The sequence below is a fragment of the Meleagris gallopavo genome, chromosome 2 (genome assembly GCF_905368555.1).
Source record: "Meleagris gallopavo chromosome 2, MGAL_WU_HG_1.1, whole genome shotgun sequence".
Classification (NCBI taxonomy): domain Eukaryota; kingdom Metazoa; phylum Chordata; class Aves; order Galliformes; family Phasianidae; genus Meleagris; species Meleagris gallopavo.
This window is the reverse complement of record NC_139405.1, coordinates 70530625-70542239: the sequence shown is the minus strand read 5'-3', so window position 1 is coordinate 70542239 and position 11615 is coordinate 70530625. Positions and strand designations below refer to the sequence as shown.

The following is an 11615-nucleotide window of genomic DNA, read 5'->3' as shown; positions in this document are numbered from 1 at the left end:
AGGCCTTGACATCTCTGAGTTTAGAACTTCAGTGCCTGGCGTAGGATACTTCCCTTCCCTTCCCTTTCCCTTCCCTTCCCTTCCCTTCCCTTCCCTTCCCTTCCCTTCCCTTCCCTTCCCTTCCCTTCCCTTCCCTTCCCTTCCCTTCCCTTCCCTTCCCTTCCCTTCCCTTCCCTTCCCAGTTCCTCCCCGCAGCCCTCACAAACGCTGCTTTTCCCGGAGCAGTGTCCAGGCGGGTGGAAGTCTGAGCACAATGAAACCTGAGAATTTCTGTCACTCTCTGCATATGGTCCGAAGTGCTTTAATCCCAATTAGGGGCGGCTGACACACGGTCCTATTCATCCCAATCAGCTCTTGAATACATTTGCCTAGAAATGAACTTCACAAATAGACCCTCTCCTAAATGTGCCCAGCAGCAAGGAAAATCGAATTGAGTCAGGGGCTCATTCTGAGGCGATCGAGGGAGAAAAGGTATGAATTTATAAGGTACACCGAAACATTGCAATTCAGCAACAAGTTGACTGACTTTTATTTGCACCATGTCAACCGAAAGAACCGAGAGATGCGCCGGGGGCTGCGGGGGGAGAGCCCGGTTAAAAGGCGGCTTCAGACGGCCGCTGAATGCGCCGTGCCGCGATCTGCGCCTCCAATTGAGGCCGGCCGAAAGGAAACAAAAATCTCGGCCCCTACGCAGGAATTTTTAAGTAGCACAAAATGTGTCTGAATCCGATCTCTGCTGCTGCTCGCCATTAACAATAAGAATACCAAATTGAGATCCTGTCATCTGCCGGGGTTCCCATAGAACCTCAATCACCATTCAGAAGCTGCTTTAATATCCCACCCGCATCCCGTCTGAACCGCACAGCTGGGCGGGGGCCGAGAGCGGCACGGAGCTGAGAGCCGCGTGCGGGAGGAATGGCAGAACGGGACCAGAGGGAGCGGGGAGTGGGGTGGGCAGGGCTTGGGGGGGAGCGGGGAGTGAAGGAAGGAGAGAGGATGGAGGGAAGGAAGGGGAAGGGAAAAGAAGAGAAGGGAAAGGGGAAGGGAAGGGAAGGGGAAGGGGAAGGAGAGGGGGAAGGGGAAGGGGGGCGGGAATGGGGAGGGGAGGGGGGGAGGGGGAGGGAAAGGGAAGGAAGGGAAGGGAAGGGAAGGGAAGGGAAGGGAAGGGAAGGGAAGGGAAGGGAAGGGAAGGGAAGGGAAGGGAAGGGAAGGGAAGGGGAAAGGGGAAAGGGGAAAGGGGAAAGGGGAAAGGGGAAAGAAGGGGAAAGGGGAAAGGAGAAAGAGGAAAAGGAGAAAGGAGAAAGGAGAAAAGAAGGAGGATACAAGAGGAAAACACTTAACAGCATCAAGTTCAGATTGGCCAGGCCTGAAGCTGGTCCCAGCAGCTCCGTCGCACAGCCACCCCGCAGCCACCCGAGCGGAGCCCGGGCACGGCCTCCCCGCACGAAGGTCACCTCGGGACCGGCGCTGCGGGCCCGGAGCACCGCCTACGGGATGAACTTGCAGCATTTCGTTACAGCCCGCGCCGCGCTGCTCGGCCGCATAATGAGCCGGGCCTGTATACAGGCATTCATTCCGGTCTGAATGTAGTGTTGAACCTTCTCTGTGCCGGAGCGGTTTGATGGTTTGAATGGAGCTCCCTGGTGGGACATTGCTCTCCGCAACTGTGCCTCTTTGGATGACTGTTGTTCCTTAACATTCATGCCTCATTACGGGGCAACCTGTTAAATGGCGGAGAACAGTGTGCCAAAGTGTTCCGCCGGGGCACCGGCAGTTCAGCGCTGGGCATAAATAAGGGCCGCCGCGGAAAAGAACTTTCGCCGCGGCTCTGGGCAAAAGTGATTTCGCTTTAACGGCGTCTCCGGCAGCCCGGTTTGAGTATATAAAGAGCGATAGCGGAATGTTTTGATTGAGTCTAAACATTGTCTTTGAATAAAGCTGAAACCATGTAATTAATGTGTCTTTTTAATAAGGGACAATACGGCCGTTCAAGCTATTTAATTTCATTTAATTTTCCATCCCATTTGCTCCAAAGGCTGCCTTTACTTTTAACACCCGGCCTTTCATGCCGCAGCTTGCTCCAGTGGGCACATTAGATCGGTTTCACCCTTCCTTTTTAGGGAAGGAAAAATAAAAGAAAATGTGGTTCCTTTCCTCTTTTGTGGACAATTTATTTCACTTGGGGAACTTCAACTTTGAGCCACGGGACAGAATAAAAATCGGAGAACTGGTGTGAATGCTTCCCGAGCGAGGGCTTTTCTTTGCCGAGTGGATGGGAACCAGCCACAATTGGCTATATTAATAAATAACTTTCCTCACAGCCGGCCTTTACATGGTCCTATTGATAAAATTGTTCGCGTGTCGTTCACGCTCTTTGACTCATTAAGGCCCGGCCCGGCGGCTCCCGAGGCGCAGCAGTGGGGTCCCCCGGCCGCCCGGAGCCCTCCGCCGCCGCCGCGGCTCCGGGATTCAGCGCGGGTCTCATCCCAAAGCCGCTGGGCCAGAGGTTACGGGGACATGTTCATGGCTTAAATTTATCGCCCTCCGCTTCTTGTTTATCCCTTTCGCCCCATTCACGCCGCTGATCAAAGGGGTCATCTTCAGTTCCCCACATCCTCTCCCCGCGCCGCCCATCCCTGTTGCAGTGAAAAGGAATCCATCCCTTTCCCGGGACGGTCCCGGCGAGCCGCGATCGATAATCATCAATGCCGCCGGGGACAGGCGCGACATTTATCTCGTGCGCACGCAGATGGAGCGTTATTAAACGCACAACCACGGGCCGCGTTGGTTGAGTGCCCGGAGCGGCGGTGGCAGCGTTTCGGTCTCACGTCGCCTCGTCCCGTCCCGTCCAGTCCCCCATCCCGTCTCGTCCCGTAGCGTTCCGATCCGTCCCGTCTCTCTTCTCCTCGTCTCGCCTCGTCCAACCCCGTCTCGTCCCGTCCAACCCCATCCCATCTCGTCCCATTCCGCTCTGTCCCGCCCCGCTCCGTCTCGTTCTGTCCCGTCCCACTCTTCCCGTCCAACCCCGTCCCATACCGTCCAACCTCGTCCCTTTCAACCCGTCCAAACCATCCTGTCTCAGCCCATCGCATCCCGTCCCTCCTCATCTTCTCCATCCCGTCCAGCAGGGCAAACTCCGCCGCAGCGCCAGGACTCCCCGTGCTGTCCCGGTGCCCTCCAGACCCAAGCTCTCTGCTGCCGCGGGGCTACGGGAGGAAGCGCCCGGAGGGATCGGCGCTCGGTACCGCCCCGCGTCCATCCCCATCCGGCGGCTCGGTGGGGCAGGAGAAGGGTGAGCGCAGCCCTCCGCTTCGGGGAATTGTCTGCGTTGCGCTGTGGCCTCTGAGAGGTGACAGCCGTGAGTGCGGTGAACAAATTCCGATGGAAGCCGCATGATGGGCGCGTGGGAAGCAGCTTGCCGGGCTGTATCTTGCAGAGAGCCTAAGGACCTAAGAGGAGCCGGTTCAGTTACGCGGCTCCTACCGCCGGATACACCTCTATACGCTGCTTTCTTTCTTACTTTTTTTCTTTCTTTTCTTTTTTTTTTTTTTTTTTCCTTCCCTTCTGAGATTTATTCGGTGTGACTATTAAAAACACAGCAGGAAAGAACAAAAAAAGCTCCGTACCTGCTGCAGCTTCTTCTGAAATCAATAGATCAAATCTATGACCGCGACTTCTCCTCAAGAAGTAATGTTCAGGACTTTTCCTTTGGGGAGTTACAGTGTGTGGAGAGAGAACATTTGCAGCCGTGAATTAGGCAGGGCTAAAAAAAGAAAGAGTGAGAAATCTCACTTTTCCCTTTATTCCTCACAGCTGGGTGGCTGCGTGTGCACTAAAACACTGCAAAACCCGCGCACTTCCTGAGAAATCCCTGCGATTTGCTCACCCCGAGCCATAATCCCACCTAATCCCAGCGTTTATCTTGATCTTAATTAAAGCCCCGATAAGAGCAGGATGCTTTCGGTCTGCTTCGTTCTGGCTGCACTCACAGCCGCTATTTGTCGGGTTTCACCTTCCAAGGCGATGCCGGCGCAGGAGACCGCAGCGCGGAAGGGACCTGTGACTGCCGCATATTCGGGCCGTACGCTGTCCGCGGAGCTCCGCGCTGCCCTCGGGCCGGGCTCTGCCTCCCGGTGATGCCGGCTCTGTTCCCGGCGCAGCTTTTTCCCCATCGCAGCCCCCCGGTGCCCACAGAGCAGAGCGTCGTGTTGCACAGGGCTCATATTTGGTGCCGTTCCCTTAAGGATAGAAGCAGAGCTAAAGGGATCACCGGCCTGAACCCGACTCACTGAAATGGTAATATGGTCGTCCTTAAAAAAAAAAAAAAAAAAAAAAAAAAAAAAAAAAAAAGTGTAGGTATTTTCTGGTGTTTTCCCATCAAGTACCTGCCCAACTTCTGTATGGCACACGCCGGGGATCAATAGAAGTTAACAAGTCCTCCAAACATTCCCCATCTCTTTGTTTAATCGCCCTTACAATAAAGCCGAGGGGAGAGAATTAAAAATCTTTGAAGTATATTAAACCTCAAAGGACTCAGCCAAGTAGACTTAAAATAGTCACTTATTTTCCAAAACTGGTTTGTCGGGGAACAATAAAAGGAAGCAAAATTTATGGGGAAATTATACAGTGGATTTGTCACTTAAAATATCGTAACTGTCTCGGGGACAATACCCCATGCTGAGGATTAATGGTCCCTCCAGACCTTTGATTCATCAGCGCCTTTTCTTTGCCCTTGACAAATTGGATTTTTAGGAATGGGAAGGTCGCCCGGCCCATTGTTCGCCGCCCATTCACAGCGCCTGATTATGCGGGAGGGTGAGGGAACGGCTCCATGTGACCCTCGCGGATGGGACCCGCAGCTGCTCGAGGAGCCGACTCTCTCACCGCGGCCCCGCAGCACCCGCCCGCCGCGGGGTCCCCCTCCTGCGCCCATTCAAAAGCCGCCCCGCACGCGCGGCCGCGTCACTCTGCGGGCGGAGATACGCAGCGCTCGTCCTCCTCGGCCCCGGCCCCGCCGCCCCGTTAAGTGCTCGGGGTCCCCAGCGCTCGGCCCCACAGGCAGCGATGCACGCGAGCCGGGCTCCGGCCATCAGCGTGAGCGCCGAGAGCTGCATCCCCGCCGGGCTGCGCCTGGGGCCCGTGCCGGGCATCTTCAAACTGGGCAAGTACCTGTCCGACCGCCGGGAGCCGGGACCCAAGAAAAAGGTATTTCCCTCCCGTATGCCGCACCGCCGGACCTCGCTTTGCTCTCAGCTTGGGAGAAGAAGCTGCTTTCCCCTCTCCCTTGCAGCTCCGCTGCCCGGCACGGCCGGACAGCCTTACCCCTTATCCCTTACCCCTTACCCCTTACCGCTTAGCCCTCACCCGGCTTTGGAGCCGCTGGGTGCCCGCCCCGTCCCTCAGAACTGCTCTCCCCGGAGCCCACGGCGCACAGCCGGAGCGGGGAAACTCCGGGGCCCAGCAGCAGCGCTCAGAACCGCCCGGTGCGGGCCCCGAGCTCGGACCTACGGGGAATGCTCGTTTGCGGAGCTGTGGGTGCGGGCGGAAAGCCCAGACCGCCTCCCACCCCCTGCGCGTTCCGCTCGGGTTTTTAATGCCCTTTAATTGTTTTTAAACGCTCTGCCAGCCCGCTCAAATTTATTTCTCATCTGGCTCCCTCAGTTCGTCGCTCTAGAGCGCTTTGTTCCGATGACTTTTATTGCACGGTCATTCGGCGGATGGGCACTTTATTTTCCCTTTGTACGGGTAAGCAGGTTATGAAGGATGGCTCTGCCGGGACCTCGGCGCTGCGCAGCACCCGCTCCCCTCTCCCTCTGCCCCCTCACCGTCCCCGTGCCTTGCGCGTTCGCTCTGTGTGGACCCAGGGGCTGCACAAACCCTATTAAAAAAAAAAAAAAAAAAAAAAAAAAAAGAAAATAAGGGAGAAAAAAATAAAAGGGAAAAAAAAGAGGGGGGAGGTGGGGCAAAAAAAGGGAAAAAAAGGAAAAAGTATCGAGTGTCCGCTATCACCATACCTGGGGGCATTTAGAGCAGCGCTGCTACATGCAGCTGCAGACCAGCGCCAGGCCCGGCTCTGCCATCCCCAGAGCTCGCTCCGGGCCGGTCCCAGAGGTTCTACGGCGCTGAATAAAACACCGACGGTGCCCCGATGGGTAGGAACTGGCCCGGGCCGCGGGGTGCTCGGGGGGCACCTTTGGGCTCTTTCCGCCCCGGGTCGGGAGAAGTGACGGCGGCGACGCTGTGTTCCAGGTGCGGATGGTGAGAGGGGAGTTGGTGGATGAAGCCGGCAGCTCCGCTTTGGAGTGGATAGGGTTAATCCGGGCCGCCCGCAACGCCCAGGAGCAGACCCTGGAGGCCGTCGCGGACCTGCCGGGAGGACAGGTACACCCCGCCCGTCTCTCGCCGCTCCCCGCGCCGCCCCCGCGGCTCTCTGACCGAGTGCCCCTTCTGCCCTCACGCAGATCTTCTATCGGGCGCTGCGCGACGTGCAGCCCGGCGAGGAGCTCACCGTGTGGTACTCCAACCCCTTGGCGCAGTGGTTCGACATCCCGCTCACCGCCACCCCCACGCACGACGAGAAAGGTACGGGACGCGTTGCCGGGTCCCCACGTGGACCACGGGTGGTGGGTGAGTGTGAGGTAACCTCCCCGGAGCAGCATCTCGGCACGGGGACTTCTAACCTCCCCGTACGAACCCCAGTTGCCGATTTCCGAAGGGCGATCCGAGGTAGCGTACGGTAGGGCCCCACCTCTCGGGGCGCTCCTGCAGCGGCACAATGTAATATCGCTGGGTGCGCGGTGGGGCTGTAGGAGACAGCTTTGCGGCCAAGTGCCTTTGGGGGGGGGGGAGGTGTATGTAGAAATATCGCTTCCTCCTCGCGTGTGCCCCGGCCGGAGCCTCGCACACGCGTGTCGGGGTGTAACGTGGGCAGAACCGCGGTCAGTGAGGACATGGATGCATTCGGTGGAGCTCAAACCGGCCCTAAATGGCCCTGAGACGCCCGAGGATGTCGGGAATGGGAGGATATCGACCCTGGACCGCTCGCTTCAATGGGCAAACCGATTCTCAGCTGGAATTGTACTCCTCACCTTTACGCTGCGAAGAATCAGTGACAACGCGGTAATGCACGAAATGAAGGGAAAGAAGTTGGAAAACTTCAGCGTCCGCCCGAGCCTCGCCCGACGAGACCACGGACGCTCCGGACTGACGCTGGGAAAACGCCTGCCGTCGAACACGCTCAGGAACTCTCGCATCGCTCCTTGTGCCGAGGCGGTACCCGGAGAGGCAGCCCCGGCTCTGCACCCCCCACTGACAGCAGCGAGACCGCCCCTCCCCACGCGCCCCATCGCATCTTCACGTCGGAGCCGACCCCACGGCCCCACCGTTCCCAGCCCGATTGGTGCGGGGCCGGAATTCGAATGCTGAAACTCTTATGCTAAGAATGGAAAACTGGGGAAAAAAGAAAAAGAAGAGAAATACAACCAAAAAACAGAGTGGAAGAAATTGTCATTTTAGTTTCAATATTTTCGAAAGCTTGAACAAACAAAACTCAATCGAATTGATCTTAACGTTATGTGATAGAGCCGATTTTCTTTCTTTTTCGATATACTTTTTTATTTTTATTTTTATTTTTTTTTTGTTTTTTTTATCTCCTTCCCGCTCTGGCTGGAACAGCCGTGCCCGCAACCACACCGCCGAGAAGCGCAGAACCAACAGTGCGCGTTGGGAGCGGGCGACGGTTCCGTCCGGAACTGGGCACAGCGTTGTCCGAGAGCTGCGCCGCTCCGCGTCCGCCCCGACGGCTCCGTCTTGCCCTGCACCCGGGGGCTCCAGGGGTTGTCCGGTACTCGGCCGCTCGTTGGTCGTTGCGGTGCGTGGAGCCTTGAAGGAGGAGCGGATGGGAGCGTGTGGGGCGGGCAGCAGCTCTGGGAACTTTGGGGATGTTGAAAATGTGTGAGCGGCGTTTGGAGATGGACGGCTCAGATGGTAGAGGCACGGGGAAATGGGAATGGGTGGTGGAAGGGAATAAGGGAGGGAAAGAGAGAGAGGGGAAAGTGAAAGGTTTAGGGAGAGAGAGGGGGGAAAGAGGGAAAGAGGGAAAGAGGGAAAGAAGGAAGGAAGGAAGGAAGGAAGGAAGGAAGGAAGGAAGGAAGGAAGGAAGGAAGGAAGGAAGGAAGGAAGGAAGGAAGAAAGAAAGAAAGAAAGAAAGAAAGAAAGAAAGAAAGAAAGAAAGATGAACGAACGAAAGACAAAGAAAGAGGCAAAAAGAGAGAAAGGGGAGAGGAAAAAGGAAGAAAGTAAAGAAGGAAGGAAGGAAAGAAAGAAGAAAAAAAGGAAGGAGGGAAAGGAAGGAAGAAAGAACGAAAAAAAGAAGAATGAAAGGCAGGAAGAAAGGACACGTACAGAGAAGATGAAGACGTCCGCACGGCCGATGCCCCCCGCAGGCAGCGCAGAACGAAGCGGCGCTCCGGGCCGGGCCGGCAGCGAACAGCCGCGGCCACCGGGGTCTCTTCCGCTTGAGAGAATCCGAAATGTTCGGAGCCGGGGCACAAAGGGCATTGTCCTTTGAAAGGGAACGATTACATATGGCCCATACATATCGGATATTGTCTCGCCGCGTAATGAGGGGCTCACGATCATTAGATTGGCCTTTGTTCGGCGCGGCCGGCTCCCCGCCATACGCCGCCTCTGCTGCGAGCGCCAACAGATGGCCCCCACCCCCGACAGCCGACCCCGGCGGCAGCTGCTCCCCCCCGCGCCCGGCCGGGAGAGCTCCGGGGCCGCATCGCGCAGTGCCGCGGGGTGGGAGCGGGACGGGATCGGGACGGGAGCGGGGCTGCGGGCCGCGGGCTGACGGCGCTGCGCTTTCCCTCCGCAGGGGAGGAGCGTTACATCTGCTGGTACTGCTGGAGGACCTTCAAGTACCCCAACAGCCTCAAGGCCCACGTCCACTTCCACTGCGCGCTGAGCCACGGGCGGCCCTTCCTGCACTCCGAGCACGGCCGCCCCGCCGCCGCCGCCTTCGGCCTCGCCTCGAGGGCGGCCGGCCCCCCTCCGCCGGGCTGCGGCCCGCGGGACGCCGTCAAACGAGAGGCCGCCGCCGCCTCCCCGCCGCCGGTCAAGCCCCGACGTGCGGCGGGCAAGGAGGAGCAGGAGCGCGCCCTGGACATGAGCGTGGGCTCCGGCCGCGGTCCGGGCGCGCTACTGGGGCCGGCTGGCAGCAACGGGCTGGCTCTGTGTCCGGGGGCGCGCTCCGCCTTCCGCCCCGCCGGACCGATGCGGGAGGAGGCGCGAGCGGCCGCGGGCTTCCCCAAGCTGCTGGGGGGGCTGAAGGCGGGCCGCGCCGCCGCCGAGCCACCGCCCAAGTGCGGGGCGCTGCCCGCCGAGACCGCACCCCCGACGGCGGCCGCCGCCGCCGCCGCGGCCGCCGCGGCGGGGCTGGCGTGCGGTGGAGGGCTGCGGGCCTTCCCGCTGCTGTCGCCGCTGGAAGAGGCCTCGGCCTTCCGACCCCTGGAGCGCGGGCTGCCCGGCGCCGCGCTGCCTCCCGGCCGCTACCCGCCGCTGCCCGGCGGCGCGCTGGAGCGGTTCGCTCTGCCGCCCTTTGAGGGGCTGAAGGCGTACGCGGGGGAGTGCGGACTGCCCGTGATGCCGCTCACCGTGTACGGCGGGGAGCTGCTGTACGGCGCTGCGCCCTACTACCCGCTGAAGCTGCACCTGGGCGGGCTGCTCAAGTACCCCGAGGCCGTGCCGTACTTCGGCGGGCCGGCCGCCGGGCTGCACGCCGCAGAGCTGGGCTCGCTGGCCGGCATCGACCGCGAGATCGCCATGCACACGCAGCAGCTCTCCGAGCTGGCGGCCGAGAAGGGGCGCGGACGGCTGGAGGCGCTGCCCGCGGGAGCGGCGGGGGCGGCGGGCGGCAAGGCCAAGGCCGGGCACCTGTGCCTGTACTGCGGCAAGCTGTACTCCCGCAAGTACGGGCTGAAGATCCACATGCGGACTCACACCGGCTACAAGCCGCTCAAGTGCAAGGTGTGCCTGCGGCCCTTCGGGGACCCCAGCAACCTCAACAAGCACATCCGTCTGCACGCCGAGGGCAACACGCCCTACCGCTGCGAGTACTGCGGCAAGGTGCTGGTGCGGCGCCGCGACCTGGAGCGGCACGTCAAATCCCGGCACCCGGGGCAGGGCCTCGGCAAGGCGGCCGAGGAGCGCAGTGACTCTGGCTACGCGCCCGCCGAGCGCGACCAAAAGACTGACAACGAGAGCGACGTGGACGTCTGCTTCACCGACGACCAGAGCGAGCCCGAGAGCGGCGGCAGGACCCGGCAGCAGTAGCGCCGACAGCCCCCGGAGCTCTGAGACGGGGCCGAACCCCGGCTCCCGGTGCAGCTCCGGTGCGCTGCCCGAGTGCCGCGCACCGCCCCTCGCTGCTGTACCGCCGCGTGGAGGAAATTGTGCCTTTGGGGAACGGCTCTTCTCTGCGTCCTCTCCTCCCGCGGGTGCCGGCGGCGGGAGTCGCAGTGCCGGCTCTGCAGTGCCGCTACGGGCTCCGCCGCGGTGCTCGGGTCCCGACGGAGCGGCACTGCTGCGATTACGGTGGGCAAATACCGACAGCTGTCTGGGGAAAAAGCAGCGAAGGCGAAAACTAGGGAGAGAAAAAGTGGCAAAAAGCCCCACTCGCAGCACTGGAGAGGTCCGTACGTAGCAGGTGCACCATCTGATCGAGTGGCAATTATTTATAACAGATAATATTTGCGGAACAGATGTAAAATAAATATCGAGAAGCATGAATCTAAAGCACGCACTATATCATTTCAAAGGAAATACACACTCTCTGTTTGGTAGAATACAACTGTGCTGTATGTTTGTTTTTTTAACGAATGATGTACAGTGGATGCAGTATTTCGGTTCTGGTTCCGGTTTGTCATGCCAGTATTTTTATTTCTTTCTTTCTTTTCTTTCTTTCTTTTTTTTTTTTTAAATAAAGTTGCAGGCAAAGTACTGTCGGTGCTGTCAGTGAGGTTTCTGCATAACGCTCCGAGGGGGCAGCGCGGCTGAACTCCCGAACGCAGCCTCCTTGGGTCGGGCGTTACCCGACCATTGGTCATAATGCTTTCTCCGAATATTTTCGTTCACTCACCCGGAAAAACAAAAGAGCAAACCTGCTCGATTCGCTCTTCTCTATGCCAACGGCTCGAATATATGTGTATATAATACACATATATATATATAATTTGAGAAAAGTCTGTGCAGAGATGCTAAGGGCTCCGTGCCATCAGTTTGCTTTGCCCATTAGTGATCTGTAAAACCTGAAAAAAAACCCCTTAGAACCGCTGTTGGTATGATCATCCGTCAATTTGTGCTTCCCTTGTGTGGGAATCCGGCAACGCGCTCAGCTAAAATTGTCGGGAATTCTCCGTTCTGTGTAAATCCCGCTGCTCCCGGGCAGCTGATGAACCTTCGCGACCCATTCGGACATCATGAGCCCGTGAGTTCCTGGCGCCGGACCCTATTTCAGCCCAGGCTGAGGTGATGGCGAACAGGAATTGCTCCCAGGGGGTGAGGGAATCCCAGCTGCAGACGGACTCCCCCTCTGCTCGCAGAGAGCTAAACAT

General features: G+C 58.9%; 1 protein-coding gene across 1 annotated transcript; it reads left to right on the top strand.

The window, feature by feature from the left end:
• The first annotated feature begins 5064 nt into the window (after window positions 1-5064).
• Window positions 5065-10335, top strand: PRDM13 (PR/SET domain 13). Its single transcript, XM_010707590.2, has 4 exons — window positions 5065-5205; window positions 6250-6381; window positions 6462-6582; window positions 8879-10335. Exons 1-4 carry the CDS (start codon window positions 5065-5067, stop codon window positions 10333-10335), a joined length of 1851 nt encoding a protein of 616 aa, XP_010705892.2.
• Window positions 10336-11615: the final 1280 nt, after the last annotated feature.

Excerpts from the sequence above, each read along its gene's own strand:
- PRDM13 (XM_010707590.2), top strand. The coding sequence starts at position 5,065 with ATGCACGCGAGCCGGGCTCCGGCCATCAGCGTGAGCGCCGAGAGCTGC. Across the intron at positions 6,382-6,461 it reads CGGACCTGCCGGGAGGACAG|ATCTTCTATCGGGCGCTGCG; the intron begins GTACACCCCGCC and ends GCCCTCACGCAG. Across the intron at positions 6,583-8,878 it reads CCCCACGCACGACGAGAAAG|GGGAGGAGCGTTACATCTGC; the intron begins GTACGGGACGCG and ends TTCCCTCCGCAG.